Source organism: Sipha flava, unplaced genomic scaffold, assembly GCF_003268045.1.
Source record: "Sipha flava isolate LNK unplaced genomic scaffold, YSA_version1 67_pilon_pilon, whole genome shotgun sequence".
Lineage (NCBI taxonomy): Eukaryota > Metazoa > Arthropoda > Insecta > Hemiptera > Aphididae > Sipha > Sipha flava.
In genome coordinates this window covers 968296-989067 of record NW_020273607.1, presented here as the reverse complement: position 1 = coordinate 989067, position 20772 = coordinate 968296, and the positions used below count along the sequence as shown (strand labels likewise).

General features: G+C 27.7%; 3 protein-coding genes across 7 annotated transcripts; 1 reads left to right on the top strand and 2 right to left on the bottom strand.

Annotated features, from left to right (window-relative positions):
• Positions 1–21: 21 nt before the first annotated feature.
• On the bottom strand, positions 22–3126 carry LOC112691830 (FK506-binding protein 59). The gene is made up of 7 exons (XM_025566235.1): positions 2859–3126; positions 2535–2735; positions 1974–2464; positions 1716–1869; positions 1469–1635; positions 263–446; positions 22–201 (listed from the first exon to the last, which is right to left on the bottom strand). Exons 2-7 carry the CDS (start codon positions 2710–2712, stop codon positions 44–46), a joined length of 1332 nt encoding a protein of 443 aa, XP_025422020.1. The 5' UTR covers positions 2713–2735; positions 2859–3126; the 3' UTR covers positions 22–43.
• A 138-nt stretch (positions 3127–3264) lies between these two features.
• LOC112691828 (myotubularin-related protein 4) lies at positions 3265–10900 on the top strand. Of its 4 annotated transcripts, none has more exons than XM_025566232.1 (13): positions 3265–3945; positions 5554–5915; positions 6601–6790; positions 6861–7048; positions 7123–7258; positions 7327–7517; positions 7611–8148; positions 8213–8325; positions 9283–9464; positions 9744–9850; positions 9918–10061; positions 10168–10328; positions 10448–10900. In XM_025566232.1, exons 2-13 carry the CDS (start codon positions 5554–5556, stop codon positions 10659–10661), a joined length of 2526 nt encoding a protein of 841 aa, XP_025422017.1. In that variant the 5' UTR covers positions 3265–3945; the 3' UTR covers positions 10662–10900. The 4 variants fall into 4 exon arrangements, with proteins under 4 accessions (XP_025422017.1, XP_025422019.1, XP_025422018.1 ...); XM_025566234.1 differs by lacking the exon at positions 3265–3945 and adding an exon at positions 3961–4297 and having other exon boundaries at positions 10185–10328; positions 10448–10539; XM_025566233.1 differs by lacking the exon at positions 3265–3945 and adding an exon at positions 3961–4297 and having other exon boundaries at positions 10182–10328; positions 10448–10539.
• A 1254-nt stretch (positions 10901–12154) lies between these two features.
• Positions 12155–20620, bottom strand: LOC112691827 (bromodomain-containing protein DDB_G0280777). Of its 2 annotated transcripts, none has more exons than XM_025566229.1 (20): positions 17717–17901; positions 17394–17589; positions 17169–17280; positions 16612–16778; positions 16401–16553; positions 16198–16340; positions 15978–16067; positions 15761–15906; positions 15426–15702; positions 15146–15361; positions 14930–15081; positions 14746–14826; positions 14457–14517; positions 14262–14356; positions 13666–13828; positions 13478–13600; positions 13298–13413; positions 13076–13235; positions 12796–12996; positions 12155–12500 (listed from the first exon to the last, which is right to left on the bottom strand). In XM_025566229.1, the coding sequence occupies exons 1-20, from the start codon at positions 17874–17876 to the stop codon at positions 12298–12300; spliced, it is 3015 nt and encodes a 1004-aa protein (XP_025422014.1). In that variant the 5' UTR covers positions 17877–17901; the 3' UTR covers positions 12155–12297. The 2 variants fall into 2 exon arrangements, with proteins under 2 accessions (XP_025422014.1, XP_025422015.1); XM_025566230.1 differs by lacking the exon at positions 17717–17901 and adding an exon at positions 20027–20620 and having other exon boundaries at positions 12298–12500.
• Positions 20621–20772: the final 152 nt, after the last annotated feature.

The following is a 20772-nucleotide window of genomic DNA, read 5'->3' as shown; positions in this document are numbered from 1 at the left end:
TAAAAAAAATAAATACAATAGTACTTTGTGGAAAAAGTATATTTTACATATTTTTAAAATCACCAGTTGTGTTTAACATCAGTATATTAGGATTCTCTTTTTCAAATTCAGTAGGAGCACGTTCTCGTTCATCATCGCCCCACTCACCAAGTGTGTTCATAACATCAGGTTGTTGACTTAAAAATTCTTCTTCTTTTTGAGCTAAATTATCATTATTAATAAAATAATTTTAATTATTAAAAAGAAAAAAATTATAACTTACTATCTCTCTTAGCAAATTTTTCAAACATATTTGAGTAAACCGATTTTTCTATTTTCTTTTGAGATTTTAATTTATTAACACATTCATTTATTTTTGCTGTAGCTGCACGGTTATTTGGTTCATATTGTAATACCATTTCAAAACATTGTTTAGCAGCAACTAATTCATGTAAGCCGATCAAAGCCTATAAAAATTAAATAATTAAAAGAATGTACGAATATTAGAAATCTATACTCTACAGAGACCTCATTCAATGATCAATGAAAATATCACTACAATAACTATTAAAAACAAGGAAAATATCAATTCATAAAATATTGATTAAAATTGTAATTTATATTTGACTTGATTATATACAAGCAGTAAAATGTATATTTTAAAAATTAAAAAAGTATACTACATGTAATTTATAACTATTAAAGTTGTTTACATTTATACATTGTATTAGTTTTTATAAAACAATATTGAATAATCAGTTAAATAAAATTAAAATTAAATTAACAATGATGCTAAAATTATTTAAAGTTTTTTCAATGAGTAAAAATTATTTTCATAAATATTAATAAACATTTAATTGAAGAATTGATTTTTATAGATAAAAATAGATAGCTGAATATGTTTGAAAACATATGTCAATTTTCATTCTTTATTAAATGACATTTCAGATGGTTATATAAGACTATGACATTTTTAATAAAAAAAAATAGAATCAATCTTCCCTCGAAATCACCTAATAAATATATTTATTATTTTCAAAATTATGCAAATAATTTGGCAAGCAAAATTAAGAGAAAACACTTGGATCCTGTCTAACATAATTTCTTACCTACAATTTTAAAGTTTTTAAAAATTATAAAATTCACTATAAAAGAAAAAAAAATAAAAATAATTTACTGTCACAAGTAAAATTAATACAGTTGTTTAAATAATATATTATCGTAATTTGAAACTTCTTATGCTTCAACAAAACTGATTTTTCATCTTATCAAAACAGCTTACAGTTAACTTTATAAAAGAAATGTTTAAGTGATACTAGACTTTTTTACAACATAAATTTAAATTTTTTATTTTTAACAATAGATCCTTCCAAATAATTTAAATATAAAGAGTTTAATATTTAATAAAATTATTGTTAATAGATTATTAAAACATTATACAACCAATATTTTTTGCATACGATCTACATTTTACCAAAGATATACGTACTTCTCCTTTTCTAAAAATAGCTTTGATATTTGTAGGTTCTAAACGTAAGGCACTTTCACAATCATTTTTAGCTTGAGTATGTCTATTTGATTTTAGATTACATAAAGCAGAATTTAAGTAAGATACAACTGTAAGACATTTGATTTCTCTCATTTGATCTTCATTTACTGAAATTTATCAATAATATTAACAATACTTCATAATTATATAAAACTATTTGGAATACAAATTAAAGAAAAATAAATACTTGAAACATCATCATTTAAGTAGTCAATCATTTTCTTGTAAAATTTAAGGGCTAATTTATAATTGTCCAATTTGTAATAATCCGTCCCCTTTTGCTTAAAAAATTTAGCTTGTTCAATACGATCTTCACTTGTTAACGACCAACTGTCTTCAAACTGCAACATAATATAAAAAAATAAACATTAAATCCAATCCAATCTATGTGCATATTACATATATATACGAACAATTGCAAATTATTTATAATATTCATTTTTACCTTTTCAAAAAAATTAAGCTTAATGACATACACTTCATTAATTTCATCATCTTTAAATTCTAAAGAGTGCTTTCCGTGAATAAATAGTCTTGACTTCTCTTTCAATTTAAATTTAGTTAACGCTATTTCTATACCAGGACAAATACCAAAAGCTTTGCCTTCTCCTAATCTAAATTCTACATCTTTTTCATCAACAACACAGCCATTTTGTTCTTGTTCTAAGTGAATATTTACTAATGAAATACTACTAGGTGTAGCATGATTTATTCCAGGTTCTATTATTTGTCTAGTAATACTTCCATCTTTCCGACGACTGATATCTTCCCATGACCATTTAATTAAATGTATTTCAAATGTGAGCCATGAGTTGGGTGGGATGATTTTTTCAAAACCATCAGAGCCATAAGCATAATCTGGATGGCACCTAAATATTGAGATCTCATCTAAATTCATTGTGGTTACAGCCAATTCAAATCCTTTAATAGTCATATCTAAGAGAAAACAAAAATATCAGAATTATTAAAGAAACCTGTAAAATGTAATCCAAATATAATTCCTAACCTTTTCCAATTGTAAATTGAAACGGTGAATCTTTTGTCTTGTCAAAAACTGTACCGTCTGATAATGTACCAGTATAATTAACGTAAACTCTACATCCTTTATGTGGCTTGTCGGTTCCAATGCCATTCCGTGATAACTCCTTCAAGACTCCACCGTCTAAATTATGCGTGATGTCCATTATCGCATATGATATAAGTTTACCTAGGTTAAGCGAAGAAATAGTACGGTCATTATTGATTTTATTGCTAAGGAGATATTTAAGATGGTGCAAGTGCAAGTGCTTTTATACACATGCAATACAACTAGGCGAACGTAATAAATTACTTGGCAATGTGTATTTTATCGGATTCACAAATATTCAAGTGAAACAATAATTGTAATCCAAGTAATCGTTGCGCGGCATAACAGTGACGAAATGATAGTCTTGTGATGACTATACTTGGGTGCACATCGTTTATTAGGAGACCTTTGTGCGAGCTGAACTTGACGTACACTACGACGAAGAGGTGATCGGCTTTGCGATGCGAGACGAGAATTGCGGCGAACGTGTAAAACAGAACTATACTCAAGATTTGAAAACCGTTATCACTGATATCGCAGAAGAATATTTAAGGTTATCACGGTGCAGCGTAGCCAACGCTCGGAACCAGTTTTGCTCGGCCGCGGATGCACTGCCATCATATGTTCGTCCGAATTCTGTCCTCAGAAACTGCACTATATATATACATAAATACCATATCCCGCACTCCACACGCACGCTATAAATGTATACTATATAGTTTTCTTTTATTTTTTTCTTTATTATTTTTTTTTCTCTACTTATCGCATTGTTCCGCGAGCCCTTCTCGTGTTAATTCGTCGTGTTTACGTTTTTACATACGAATACACCGTAATCATATCATCTCTCACTGTGTCGCGCGTTCGTTTTCCCCGAACATCTCCTTGGCTCGAAAGCTCTGAACTTAATCACCGTAGCGCAATAGTGATTCCCTATGAGCGAACGATTATCATCATTATTATGTACGTGTCTGCGCAACAATTATAAAAATAATAACAACAATCAAGTGTAATTGACAAATCGATATTCGTGTAAACAACGTAATCCGTGACACGACGGTCACATCGAGCCCCCTTCCCCCTCCACATCCGTACGTTGGTGCGAAACCGTAGCGCGTTTCTCGTTCGTTTGTTTTTACTATATTTTTTGTGTTTTTCGCGCTATGCCGTCCGTCCGTCACCGTTCTCGCGCGTGTTTCCCGTGAACCGAGCTTCGGGCCACGACGTGCAGCAGTCAGTCACCGGTGCCGGTGTTTCAGTTTGGAAGGATCGCCGAACGCGTTTTCCCGAACCGACTTCACCCGCACTTGCGATGCAATCTTGAATCGTTTGTTATTGATCCGGTGCGTCTAAAGTGAGTGTACACTTCGTCGTCCATTCCGGGGGACTGCATTCCGAGGCAGCGCACGGCAAGGTCGTCGTCTCTCGCCTCGGCCCCGGAAAACCCGTTTAAGGGTAAACGTCCTTCGTTACGCCCCCACCCCTCCCATCACCGCCTTCCCATCTGGGTTCGTGACACGGGTTTTCCGCTACACGGGAATGATTTGCGAATGCTGTGTGAGCTCGACAATGTTACTTTTTTCATCGGCTAGGTTGTCGTCTCGATCACCTCTTGTGCCATTGGACTCATCGACTGTAAAATAGGACTGTGTAACTGGCCGCCTAGCACATTCAGAATACATGCAATGGCTGCAACTGCAAGTTTGGTAACAACATTTATCATTGCACTTTGGGATTGATTAGGAACGTGTGTGTGTAGGTATAGTCTATGTCTTACAAATGTCTGTTTTCCGTACACACAGCTGATTGTGGACATGATAAAATATAATAATATTGAATAGTTCTCAATTAATAATCAGAGAATGTAGTGTGTGTGTGTACCAAGAATTTCACAATCAAAAGTTTAATATTTATACATGTTATCACCGGTATGCAGTAATAATCGAGGTTCATTATGAATTAATGTCCGATTGTTTTTTTCTACAATCTGTTTTCTTATTGTCCATGAATATAATGTATTGTAAACACAGAACTATTTGTTTTTTTTCTTTCCTTTGACTGTCCAGTTATGTTAAAATATTTATTTTTTTTTAAATAAAGACAATGCGAATAGTACTACTCTATGGTTAACATTGTCTGTTGTTGACTTTTACCAAGTGCTTAACTCAATTTTATTTTGAAATTATGACCTTAATCATAGTGTATTATGTATAATATACTGACAATATTTTTCTTATGGTATTCGATTTAGATTATAAAAAAATTATATTGTTCCAATATTATCAAATGCTTGGTATTATTAATAATTCTTCTGCAAATCGTATGCTCAGCTTTCATTTTCATCTTTTTCAATACTATATACCTAATATTATTTTGTTATTTTAATGGTATTATATCATTTTTTTTATTTTTAATTTATGAATTATTAAACTAATTTATATAATTTTATTTCAATATATTTAACTTTTATTCTGATTATCAACATGAAAATTTGATTATGATTTGACTTAGCTGATTATTAATTAGTTAATAATAAAAGTATTGATTATAGATTGATATAAGGTACCCATATTATTTGTTAATTCTTTTTTTTCCTAGAATAAATAACCGAGTACTGAGATATTTCAATATAATTTTAATGTATTTAATTTATTAGCATACAAATAAATAAATAAAATTATTATATTACTAATAATACTACTAATAGTACTCTTTTATTACTTATATTTTTTTTATATGTTCTGTTTTTTTTTTTTTTTTGGCTTTGTATTATGAACTTTATATACATTTTTATGAATTTGAAGTAAACAAAAGACAGTCCTGCATCTTAATCACATTTATTTTACCCATGAGTACTTTATAATATATTCACAGAATAAATTTATTTTATTATGTGGTATATAATTAAATATAATTAAATAAACATTTAGTTTTTATTAATATAATTTTTAACATTTTCTAGATGGAGTTATCTGATTCATCAGGTAGCTCATCAACTGTAATTCAGTCGATGTGCCATGTACGAGCTTCTGAATTATATCCTAAACGAGACTTAGAAACCGATGAAGGACCTCCAACCCTAGAACCACCAACAGTGCCTTTTGTTCCCTTAGCTGGTGAATCCGTTGAATACTTAGGTCGAGGTTCGAATAATACTGTATTAGCACTGTCCAATTATCGTTTTTACCTAAAAGTATCAGATGGTGGTTCAAAACGTAGAAGAGGCTATCAAGATAGCAACATACCACTTGGCCTAATTGAAATGGTCGAAATAAAAGATCTATTTTATTTGATAATTAGTTGCAAAGATGCACGTACATGCAGGTTAGTATTAAGTAAATTTTTAAAAAAATGTGTATCTAAAAATATAATATGTGGAAGATGAATAATGATATATGAAATATTAACTATTATACAAAGCCTTATGCTATTATTAATTAATATCTAGATCTAATCAATACTAAATATTTTTTGGTTTTGCTTAAAAGTTAAAAAATTTAAAAATCATAGGAATAAGTTTATTTTTAAAATTACAAATAATATTTATGCCTATAAAAAAATAAGTAAATCTGTGTTTTAATAATTAAAAATAATAGTGAGGTGGTTCAAAAATAATAATATTATGTAAATTTAACATGTTTTAATTAGAGTTCATTTTATTGTTGTTAATTATAACCTTGAATTATATTTTCATTACATTGCATTGATATTAAACACTTCTAAGGGTTTTTTTATATAAGCTTATCTCTTTAATTAAAAATAATCTAATAAGTATATTGTATCCAAAATCATTTTTAAATTTATAAATTATAAATAGAATTGTTAAAAAAAATACTCATAGTAATAATCCTTTATTTTACAAAATCTAAAATACTCAACATTTCCATTTATTGATTGTTAATAAATATTTATAAGAATTTATTTATTTTTTCTATTAAGGAATCATTTTATAATATCTGTATTGAATTTTTTACTATATTAAATTGTATCATTGTGTGCTTTATTATAGGTGTACTTTTACTACAAATGATTTATGTTTGGAGTGGTACAAACGTTTAACCCGAGCAATAATACCACCTAAAAATGTTCAAGATGTTTTTGCGTTTGCTTTTCATGCTTGGGCTATTGAAGATCAATGCAATGAAGACATTTCATTAAACTTAGGACACGATGGTGATGATGACTATTTTATGAAAGAGGTTAAAATAAATAATTTTTAAATAATGCATTGAATGTTTTTCACAATATAATATTAAAACTGTTTTACAGATTGAAAGACTTAATATAAGTGTGTTAAGTGATAACTCTAAATGGCGTATCTCAAAAGTAAATTGGGACTACAAATTATGTGCCACTTATCCAAATCGATTATTGGTTCCTTCCAGTATTACTGATCAAACATTGGAAACTGCAGCCAAATTTCGTAGTTCAAAACGAGTTCCTGTCATTGTTTGGAGGTAAAATCATTGATTTTAACTGTTATTAAAATTATATTTAATTATTGTGTTTTGCATTTAATTAATATATTTAGACACAAGGGTAATGGAGCTATTTTAGCAAGATGTTCTCAACCTGAAGTAGGTTGGCTTGGATGGCGATCCCAAGAGGATGAAGACTTATTAAAAGCAATTGCTGAATCATGCCAAAATAAATCTAAAAAATCTAAAGTAAATACAAAAATATTGTTAAATAATTATCTATACATTATTTGTAATTTTTGTTCGCAATTTGATAGAAATTAGTTGTTATTGATGCTCGATCATATCCATCAGCTGTAGCCAATCGTGCTCGTGGTGGAGGATGTGAATGTCCTGAATATTATCCTGGATGTGAAATTCGATTTATGAACTTGGCAAATATTCATGCAGTACGGAAGAGTTTTCACTTGCTTCGTCAATTATGTGCTTCCCCTCCAGATCTCCCCAAGTATGTACTGTTCAAATATAATCAAAACTTTCTTATTTATAATAATATATTATGTTGTATCATTAATTATTATTTAATGGATGTTTTATATAGCTGGTATAGTTTATTGGAAAACACACGATGGTTACATAATATAAGTGGTCTTCTTCATGCTGCAAACACCGTTGCAGCAACTATTGAACTTGAAATACAACCAGTTCTTGTTCATTGTTCAGATGGTTGGGATCGTACTCCTCAAATAGTTTCTTTAGCTGAACTTATGTTGGACCCATATTATCGGACGATTGATGGCTTTCGAGTCTTGTGCCAAAGAGAATGGTTAGATTTCGGGCATAAATTTAATGATCGTGGTCAAGGTGATGATCCAAATGAACGTTGTCCAGTATTCATTCAATGGTTGGACTGCGTGCATAATGTGATGGCACAGTACCCATGTGCTTTTGAATTTTCCAAATCTTATTTAGTAAAATTGGCACAACACACATATGCAAATCTTTTTGGTACATTTTTGTGTAATAGCGGTGCTGAAAGAAAACGCACAGGAATTGGCACTGCTACATTTTCTGTATGGAAATATTTGGCTGCATCAGTTGAATGTAAAAATCATTTATACTCGTCTCAACAGGACAATGTAATTTATTTAAAAAAATTTTCATTAAGGTAATGTTTGTAATTAATTTAACATTTAATTTCAGATATTATGGGTTAGTTGTAATGTAAGGGATATGAATCTTTGGAGAGATTTATATGTTGGACCATTTACCGAAGGACCTCAGTTAACAAAATCTCCTGAATTATGTAACTCTACGTAAGTATACAGTGAAAACTGTCTTATAGCATTAAACCACCCAAAAATTTTGCTTCAAGCTGTTTTTAAAGCAAAAGCTTTATCAAATAAAATGGAAAAATTCTGGATTATCAATCTATATAAATTTTTCATATTACAAAATTAGTGTATAAAATTTATAATTTATATTTCTAAGTTAGAGGCTAATCAAAAACTTAATTTAATACTTTATATAACTTATTTTAACTTATATTTTTTTTTTTTTTTATTATAGACTATAAATATAAATTTATTAAAAGTTTATACAAATTACATAATTATGTATGAAGGTTGGAAATTAAATTTGAACATTTAGCTTTTCCAAAAATCATGGAGTTTCTTGTTTCGTCACTTGCTGCTATTTCTTGTTGTTGTTTGATTGAAAAAACCATTCAAAGAAAATTATCATCTTATGGTCAATAGTAAACTGATGTAGATTTTTTATCTCAATGCTGATGTTTCACAGCTGTACGGGATAAGTTCATTACTGATTCGATAACAAAAAATACAAATTACCTTACTGATATATGTAGTACAGTTTTATCTCAATTATTGTTTTATGATGTACCTACATACTGATATCAACATAACATGATTTGTGTAATTTTTCTAGTAAAAGTTTTACTTACATAAGGGGACCTTTAAAATCAATCAGTTTCTGTATTAAGAAGGTTCTATAAAATTAAAGAAACATGCTAGGACCATAGACAAATTCTGAATTGTTTAGTTTTCCTTTTATTCATGGTTCAAATTACACAGTTTCATTATATTTTCATTAAAATACTGATCAAAACCAAAATGATATATATTAAGAAATACTACATACAACTAAAAAGGTTGATAATTTTAACCATACCTACTATAACAAAAAATATCCAACTGAAATATTAAACGAAACATAACCCAAAATATTAATATATGTGTAAATTTTAATTTTAGATTGGTAATGGAAGGGGTAATTGATCCTATGGTTAGCAATGGTCAACCAATTGTCTTTAATAATGAAAGTCCTTGCATGGAATTCTCAAAAACTGAAGATGTAATATCATTAGATGACAGAGATGATAAATCTTCAGATACAAATTCTAGCTCAAGCATTATTGCTGAAGAAAATGGAATAGGTAAACTTAGAATTATTAGAATATTTTTTTTACTATGGAGGAATATATTGTTTTTCATAAACATAAAGCTAGGAAATTAATATTTTTTATCAGTTTTTATTTTGTTGAACCATATTTTTAATAATTATTTATAGTTATCCATTTTTAGTAATAACAGACATTGTTGTTTAGTTATTGCTGGACTTTTAGATACTTTATTTTGTATCTGAGTATCTAATGATACTACTATATTTTATATTTAAAATTTTCCTTAAATAATATTTATTGTTTTTGATTTAGAACGGCATTTAAATTCAACTAATAATGTCTTAAATACTGTTGATGGGCTGCTACCACTAGTAGACGATATGCAAAATAGACTTCAACAGTTAAATTTAGAATATAAGGTAAAATACATTGGTTTTCAATGACTTAGATTAACAATTTTGTCATTATTACAATTGTCGGTTTTAGGCTAGAGAAGCAGCGCTTCAAAATGAATTGCATGTCACCCGGCTAGTATTGTTGCGCCAAGCTAGTCATCGTTGTAACGGTGTTGAAGCAACTGCTACGCTTGACATGAATGGTCTATCACTGGCAGACAAAATCGATGATGATGTGCGTAATTCATTTAAAATTTAAAAGTATTAGCAACCTTGATTTGGGTGATCTGATACTTTTATCTAGTAATGTATTAGAATGAGGGTGGAGTAATTTTTTGAAGGTGTCCGTGTGTAGCAGCACAGGAGGCGAGACGACATTGTCGTGGGAACCTGTAGAGCCATTCGACGCTCAACCAACCCTGTGGGTGCCGGACCACGCGGTTACCCAGTGTATGTCGTGCGACAACAAATTCTGGCTGGGAAGACGGAAGCATCACTGTAGGTGAGTTATTAAAAGCTACACATTTTTTTTAATATTATATTAATTAAACATAAAATTAAAAATTTTCTCATTCATCGAGTCAATACTTGTATATTTATAAATATATTTTTCTTTTATAGGAGTTGTGGCAAAATATTCTGCGCAGATTGTTCACGAAATCTGGTTCCATTGCCAGCTGAACAGCTATATGAACCTGTGAGAGTGTGTGAACCATGTTTTGCACTCGGTACTTCGAGGACCACAAACACTTCAACTACCACTACATGTAAACAAGCTTTTGCCGATGATCAAAAAAATGTCAACATCACTTTACAGCCGGCACCATCGAATTAATTTATAACTAGGTGAAAGTGTAAACTTGTTAAATCAATATTAAATATGAATTATATAACTGTTAAGAATTTTCTTGTAAATTGTGATGTTTAAGAACCAAAAAAAAAAATTATTTAACTATTTAGTTTAATTAATTTTTTTTTTTTACTATTTATTGTTTGAAAACCAAATTGAGACACAGACATTTTTATCTGTATACGAATGAATTATAATGGTGTAGGTTTTAATAGTTAATAGTAGTTATTAATTGTAATGATGGTTACCCCACGAGATGGACTATGTTTTATGCACTTACAAATACTATTTATTAATTTTTATCTGTTATGTTTTAATCTTTTTTTTTTCTTCATCTAAGTAATAACAATGAAGTTAAATGATTTATTATGTTTATCTTTTGTTACAAAGAAGTATTTATATATAACCCACTACATATCCAATACTGATTTAATTTCTGTTAATAGCAATTGAATTGTTGGATTTCATATTGTACTTTTTACATAACGTGTAATTTGTATAGAAGTTATCTAATCAAATAAAAAATAAATATTATAAATAGTTTGTTTAATATGTAATATGCATGTATAGTATGTATTGGGGGATTTACATATCCAGATTTTTGCTGTTTAATGTCTCGTTTATATATTCACATAAATTTAATTAAGTTTATGCAGTAAAGTTAAGTTAATTGAGTATTCAGTCAATAATATCACTGCAAGTATAAAATAAACTTAACAATTTAATAGTAAATTACAAAAACTGTTGAAGTCATGATAAGTTAACTGTAATTTATAAAAACATAATATTTATAGTTACATTTTAATTACAATAAAACAAAATAATTAATTTTACTAGAAATTAAAAACTTATAGATACTTGGCAAATCTGGATCAAGAATTTGATTCAAATCTAGATTTGAATATCAGGATATTTGGATTTTATGCAAATCCCTAATAGTATGTACCTAAATATATATTTATTAATACAGTGGCTAATATACATGTATCAAGGAAAGTTGTTTTTCTATTGGACACTGAGAGAACAATAGATATATACACACATATATATAAAATGTAGGTATATTATGTATGTAATTACAACATTTTTCTTCTGCCATTAATGGCTTTTTTTTTTTTATTATTTCTAGTAATACAAATACTTATCGAACTTACATTTCATATACAACTTCTAACATCACAGACAAATGGTACAAGAGAAAATATTTCTTCGTACTTTATATACACGTTTTCTAAAGATATAATAATGAATTTTTGTACACAAAGGTTCAAAATCTTAAAGAAATTATAATATAAAATATGTATGCGTTTCATGTTCATAAGAATAAAATTTAAATTTATCAAAAAATAATAGTTAATTTTAGTTTAAACATGCAAAAAGAAAAGAAGTTTCTGAATTGCTCGGAGGAGAATATAATTTAAAGACATCAGTCACAAAAACATTTAGATGAAAGTAAACTGAAAACCTCATATTAAAACAATAAAAAGAGAAAAGAAAGAAAATAATGAGACCTAGTAAGGGGGGGAGGGTTATATAAATATTTATAAGGAATAACAATTTAATTTTTTTTTTAGACTTTCGATTTAAACACTTTACGTAAATTGCCACTTATTTGAATTGATTAAGAACGACCACCAACTTGGAACTTTTCAATATCTTCGACACTGAGCATATTCACATTTTGTGACATGACTGGCATGTTTGGCAAACGGCCAGCACGGGCTTGTGCTAAGAGTTCTGGAGAAAACCAACGAGCAAGTTGGTTGCTCACTGGAGACTGTACACGGTTCATGCGACTTTTATCCCCAGATCCGTAGTTCATACCTTTATAAATGAACAGAATAATATTTAATAAAAATCTGTAGATAAAAGTTGAAGAAAATTAAGTAAGACAACAAATATGAAAAAAATAAATAATAGTGAAAACATTAGTTAACCCTAATACTTGGAGGAAACATAAATTTATAATTTAGTTTTAGTTTTTTTCATTAAAACATAAACCTATCATAATAAATTTAGTCCAATTTATAACAAACAAAACAAAAAAAAAAATGGTATAGTTTTTTGGAGAAAAATTGGTCAGTATCTATTATCTTAAATGATAACTGAAAAAACTCACCACGCCCATTTAAATTATTAGGCGGTTGTTGATGTTGTTGAGTTCCGTGATACCTGGGATAGTTACCACTTAATATTTGTTGGATAGTTGTGTTAACAGGTCGTTGTTGTTGCTGCTGCTGCTGTTGTTGTTGCATAAACTGTTGTTGTTGGATTTGTTGTTGTAAAGTATTTATTTGATGCTGAAGAGCATGCTGGTTAGCTAAATATTTAATAAAAAATTATATTGCAGGTAAAATTTAAATTAAAAATAAATAAAATAATAGAATATTTTATTTTACCAGATCTTTCGTCAGGTATGTGGTGTTTATCTAGTAAAGGTTCAGAGGTTGAAGTCATTTTACGTAATACTGATGTAGGAGTAAGGCCAATTCGTGGTTGAGACTGGGATTGAGATGAGCCTAAGTCTATCGGACCTTCTCCCCCATACGCGTTATGAATCTAGAAAAAAAAAAATATATAAACAAAAATGTTTACATTTTTTTTTTTTACTCCACACGTACATTATCCATTCTTTTATGGGTTTGATCAAGCAACTGTCTTTTAAGAATTTGACTTTGATATAATGCTGCTTGTTGTTGGTAAACCAAATCCTGTTGATTGACCATTCTTTGAGTATCTAAAACAATAAGTAAAAATATGAACTCAGTTTTATAATTATATCTTAAGTTATAGGTACATACTATTTGAATGTTGAAACACTTTCATAAGACAAATAAGAGTTTCACGATAACGAGACTGATTTGGACTAGTTTTTTTCCATTGTTCAACCAAATGATGTAGCATTACTTCACCACGTTTTATTCCTAATTAGGAATTATAATATTATAGCCATTATGTTAGATTTCATATTAAACAAATTTATACATACCCATAAGCATTTCTTGAGCTTCACGGCTTTGTAAAATATCTTTAGTTGGTGTATAGAAATTTACCATATTTTGTAATTCCACAGGAAGTTTATACATCTGTTGTTTAGACTGTTGTTGAGCAGCCATAGCTTTTGCAACCATATTTTCATGTTGTTTTTGAATCTAAATTAATATTAATAATGTTATACTAAAAATAATAATCATTGTTAAAATTAAAAATGTTTTCAACAATAAATTAGTAAAGATCTTTCACATAATTTCAGAATATCCCTAGGTTTATTTATAATAATTTATTAAGAAATTATATATACTAATTAACTATAATAATTATGTTTTAAAAATAAAACACAAACAAACAACATTTAAATTTATTTTACTTTTCAGTATTTTATTAAAAATATTTTCAAAATCAATTGTAACTTTAACAAAAATTAGAAAACTGAAAAATCAAATCAAATTTTACATGTAGTGGTAGCTTATAAACAACATCTAACCAATTTCCAAATATATAAATTTATAAAAATAATTTAATATAACACTGATACAATTTATATGTCCAGTAATTTTTTTTATAAACATTAATAAAATTATTAACCTGTTGTGCTTCCATCAGTTTCATAACAAGATCATTAGGAACCTGCATGTTGGATTGTTGACTACGATAATTATTGTTTGAAGGACCATATGGACCTATAAAAATAGGTTATATGTCAACATTTATAATTCTTCTAGATTTAATCAAATATTTGAGAAATCACAAATAAAATCTTTAAAGTGAAAAATTACACACCGACAGTATTCTGTCCTTGGTTCATCATATAATTTTGAGGACCTTGCGCATTATTCAGCATCTGCAATCAATTTTACTTAATTATTTACCACCTAACATGAACATCAACGCATACATTAACAATCATCAATTTTTAATTTAACTGTATACTAAAATATATATTAATAATTGTTTAAAACTAAAGGATCCAAAAATATCTATGAAAGTCAGAATATTCCAATGGAGGGGCAATATTTTTAAAAAGGAATTAACCCCTTTAAAGATATATTAAACAATCAATATAAATTACCTGCAAAATAGAATAATTTGTTTGAGAGTTGTTTGTTAGATGTCCATCATTGCTTGAATTTTCATGCTCATTTAGAGGTATCTAAATATTATAGAATTCAACATTAAGTTCAAACTCATACAAAAATTAGCGTAGGATTATTTAAATTTATATATAAAATATGTGCTTAATTTAAATTAATTACTTTCATGTTTTGCAGTTTCTTGAGTTTCATTTCTTCGTGGAATTGAACATTGTTAACATTGTTGGGTGGTGGTAAAAACCCATTTTGTTGTGAACTAGACATACGCAACCTAGATTCAATTTCTTCAAGGCTTTGAACTTTACCATTAACTTCTAATAAAAGATAAATCAAATAAAAACCAAATATCTTAATAATTAACTTATTAAATAAAATTACCTAAATCACGTATGGCAGCTTTAGGATCAGACAACTGAGGTGCACTAGCTTTAATCACATCCATTATAGCAGGAGGAAGTTTATTATTCTCACTTGATGTGATAGAGTCATACGCATTTGTTATATTTTTTAATTCATTTTGACTGTTATTTTTAACCATTCCCATTAGCATTGATGTTAACTGCCTAGGGTCTTCTTCATTTTCTGTTGTTCCTTCTATAAGTAAACATAATACAAAACTATAAAATTATATAAATAGTTAACAATTATTATATCATACTGTTAGTTCCTGAGTTTAACATTTCAGTTGAAGCAGACGAAGCACGACTGCTTTCATGTGTAGTAAACCATTGACGGAATCGTGAACCAGCTGCATTCCCATCAGTTTCTCCTTCAATATGCATTATATCATTTAAGTAATCTGGTTTTAAGAAATCATCAATATTAAAATCGTTGAAAACATTGTCGTTTGTTTTATGTTCAGCGTCATAAGCTTGAATAAATTCATTTCCAGTAATTGATTCAGCATCTTTTTTAGTTTGATCTTCCGACTCATTCTGTAATGAAAAGTAATTAATACGCATATGCATATTGATAGTTAAAAAACAAAATTACTTTAGGTTTGTCAGCAGTTGATTTTTTCTTTTTATCTTCTTCCTTTTCTTTTTTAGTTTTCTTTGTCTTAATATCACTTGTACCCTTAGCAGTAGATGCCGATTCTGTAGATGTTGAATCAATTGAATTTTTTTTGGTACGGGCAGCTAAATATTTATTATGTAAATTAATTTAAATATTTAACATAAATTATATAACTTTAAAGGATTTAACTTACCTGGTTTAGTTTTCTTCTTCTTTGCTTTATCGGTAGGTGGATCTTCAAAACCTCTCAACTCAATAGTATCATGTTGTGATGTAGGGCCATCTTTTAAACAAAAAAATAAGTATTAATAATAACATAACTAAATATATATTAATTGAAAATGTATTTTAATATCAAAATGCATACACTCAAAGTAAATATTTTTAAATAATTATAAAGTGTAAAAAAATACCAGTCATCCATTCTGGTTCCTCTTGTGTTCGATAAGATTCATTTCGACGTCTATCATAATTACTAGAGCCTTTAAATCGATCATAATTTCTGTAGCGATCCGTTTCTACTCTGTCAAACTCAAAATCTTTTCTACGAGATTCTCTAAAAAGAATAGATAAATAATCAAAAAATAAAAATATAAATAATAATATAAATACAAACATTGAGCTATGAGAAGAGGATTCACGAAAGCCCCCTTTACCAAAATTAAAATTATTTCCAATTCCATTTTCTGGCTGACGATAACCAGTGTCCCAAGAATCTCGACTCATCAATCGACCACTGCCAACTCTTCGAGGTTCTCGAATGGGTTCCCTAAATATATATTTTATAATAAAAAATTAAAAAGCAAAAAAAAAAAAAAGAACCTTACCTTTCAACATACGGTTTGACAGAAGTATTCAATGGACTATTTGAACGTTTTGGTCCACTAGCAGCATTCATAGTAACAAAACATCCTGAATTGAAACTACGTCTTTGAGGACTAAGAACTATATCTTGATCTTTTTTCAAACGATCTTTTGCGTCTTGAGGTTTTTTTTATATGTTTTAACATATGAATATAAATAAATGCATGAAATATTTATACATTAAGATAAAAAACTTATATATATCAACCAATATATCAAATATAATCAAAAACCAACACAATTTACAATATCAAATATGTTAAATATAAAATTGAATCATAAAAATTCTAAAATAAAATAAATGTTAGTTTAAAATACTATTACTTATGTATTTTAATATTTATTTGTAATAAAAACTACGTAACTTAACTATTTTAGCGTGAGAGAGGGAATATATCTCACTTTTTCTTCTTATAAATAATTATATAAAATAATGGTAAAGGGTAAAGGGAAATAATTGCTTAAAATATTATTCATTAATTTGCACACAACTTTTTTTTTTATTAATTATAAAACTAACCTCAATTTTGGCATCACCATTTTCAGTTGGTTGGTTTTGCCAAGGTGGTAAATCAAATGCTACAGTTTTTGTATTAGTAGCTGGTTTACTATTAGCTACAGGTCTACTTCCCCTGTAAACAAATAATTGTTAAAATGTTTATCCAATATATTTTTAATATTATAAATTAGTATAAATTTCATACTTTAAAGAATTCATCTAATAAATGAATTACTAAAAACTTACTTTCTTGTTTTACAAGCAAGTTCTAAATCCAAATCAGGGAAGTTATCTAAAAATTTTGGGCGCACTTTGGAACTGCTTAAGTTTTGTAATTCCAACAATGCATCTTTGGTATATCTTTGTGTAGGCTGTTTGAATCTCACTACTTTAACTTTTTCTTCACTAGAAGTGCCATTTTCCATTTCATTAATGGTTACACCTAAAAATTATAATTTATATTTTACTCATTTGATTATTAGAATAAATACTAGTAATGAAATAATAATAATAGTTATTAATGATTGAAAATCATACTAAATTGTATTCTACATTTACTTAATACACACCTAAAATATTTTTAAGGCCATTAGTAAATACACCAGTATTATTTAAAGGTTGCTCTGGAATATTTTCTTTAAAATAAGGCATGGTTTTTAAAACTTTTTTTAACATAGGACCTTGAATACCAGAGTGTCGTTTACGACTATTATTTAATTTACTATCCATGATATTAATTAATTTATTTTAGTTATTTAAAACACCATAATCATAAATTAAAATTACATTAAGAAATTCATAAAAATATTGTAACAAAATAAAACATTGAATAACATCCAAGATCCAAATGCTAACTGAATTATTTTCTCTAATAAAAATTATTTGGAAATTTCGAACATTATTTTCTAATAATAAACAATTAGAGGATTATTCCCACAATCTATAAGCAATATATGATAATATTATCTTAATATCATTTGAACTCTATAAAATGACTATCAAGCCCGTCAACTGTAATATATTAAACAAATTTTAATTGAAAACTTGAATATTCCTAAAAGATTTGTATTGATTATTTCAGGTATAACATACTATCAATGGACTTGTTACCTAACAAATCACAATACAATTAAGGTACAATGTGGATACCTTTACTTTATTAGCCTTTTTCCCAATACTACATACATACAATGCATTACATCAGTCTTCATGTTGAAAAAAATCTTATGCCTTACTTAAATTATTTAAATTGTCTGTTCCTAAATCATGCAATTGCAATATCTACTTATAGAGAATAATAATAAAGCTATTGCAAAATATATAAGGTATATAGTATGTATATCTATATTATAGTATTTACAGTATGTAATTATGTAGATAAGTAGGAATACTTTTACAATTAAATCAAAAGTAAGATAATGATTTCTTTTAAGGACATTTATTTTTAAAATATTTTAATTTTAAAAAATAGTTACTAATTATGGCATATAAATAAGGATTATATAGAACAGATTTGAATAAATAAAAATATAAAATCCAATGCAGACAAATTTTTAGTACGATATATAATTTACAATATGTTTCTTAAAGCATCTAAATTTCTAATATTAGATTAACTTATAATTAGAATAAATTAAATATAATATAATATATATATATATATATATATATATATATATACATATAATGATGTAGATTAAATAATTATGTTAAAACTATGATAAGTATATTCAATCAGTAATATTTTTACTAAATGTTTCAATTGAATTGGTATAAGACTGAAAGTTAAATCTTATAGACATAGGTAACTAAGTAGATAGATGAATTTGAAATAATATAATTAGTTAATTATGAACAACTAATATATCTAGGTATTCAAATAAGAATAAATAACAAATATTTGTTCCAAAAATGTTAGTAACCAATTAAAATATGCCTTTATTATTGTTCAAATTATAAAAATGTATTGTTTATAAGAAAATAAAGGACACCTAAATAGAATTACATACTAAACTAATCTAATATTAAACAAAATGATAATCTGAGATATATAATATTAATACAGTACATTCAGTGTTCAACAAATCAATACAATTTTTTTATTATCATTAATCCTACAGTTACATTTATAGAAAAAAAAATAAAGATGAAAACTAATTAAATGCATTCAATATTTTAAAATTTCCAAAAAAAATATTAATAGGTAGGTACTTTACCTATTTAAAAAATGCAATTTTGATAACAAAATTAATACAATGATAAGAATTCATATTTAACAACAAATTCACAAATATACAAAGGGTGGACATTTTATTACCAGTATTTTTAGCAAATTCAACTAATAACTAAATTTGCACAGATTTAAAAATACATCTATATTAACATTAAAGAAAAAAATACCTACCTATGAATTAAATCTATATAAATAAACAACCAAAATAATAATACATTTTATAGTTTCTTGTATCAATACTAAATTACTAATACCTACCTATATATACATTTATATTTTTTTGAAAAAATCTGTACTTTTAATTTATTGTTTATCTAAGTAATCGCTTTCTTGTTCCATAATTGTATAGCAAAAATAATTATGTAGTGTATACAAAATATTGAATTCTATACAAAAAACAGTAATTTAATAATTTAATATGTTAATATATTGATCCTCAAGTTAAACAGATATATATTATTTGAGTATGCCTAAACAATTTACTAAGTATATTTAACTGAGATTTAAGTTAGTTACAAAGTCGATATTTTTAATATTTTCAATTTCCTATTTATAGAACACACAACTAGCATATCTTATAATCAAAATGATAATATACAACACTTATTTTGGTGGTAAAAATACGAATGTGTCTATTAACACTTACTTCTTTCTTGGGAGTCGACTAGATTTGATACAGACGTGTCGGGCTGACCGCTGTTGTTGTTCACCAGTTCGGACATGGTGACAGAGATTTGGGAATGGATAAAACAGAACGTCCGATCGTGGTTTTTACGCGAGCACGGACATGAAAAGAAGAAAACAAATGACGCGCCTGGCAGGGCGAAATATGATTAATAAGAGGGGAAGAAACTCGAGATGGCAATGGGATCCCAATTGTTGGGAAGTCCGCACAATGAACCGCCAAAGTAAATTCGTCGGACGGTTATAAATATTATTGAATAGTGATAACCGACGCAAATATGCTGCTCTGGTGCGGACGAGAACTTTTAGCGCGTATGTCAACGATAATGAATTAACAATACAACAATTCCATTTAGCACCGAACAAATGGTAAAAAACGCGCTATAAGTACTATTGTAACGAAATATCAAATAATCCTTTGATTAACGACGAAAACTGTTTAGTTACACAATACAAAAAAAAAAAATATATATAATAATAATAATAAAAATAACAGTACACAAGGGACGAACGCTATCGCAGAACGACAGAAACGAGAACGAACGAATGGGGAAATGAAAGTATCAGAGCATTGAAAATGGAATTTTTCTTCTTTTAGGATACAGGATGCCCATTAATGGGGATATATAGTTGAGTTGGCAGGTGGGTACTTGACTCATGGAAGAATTGCATATTTCATCGGGTACATTATCAAACGATTGTTTTGAT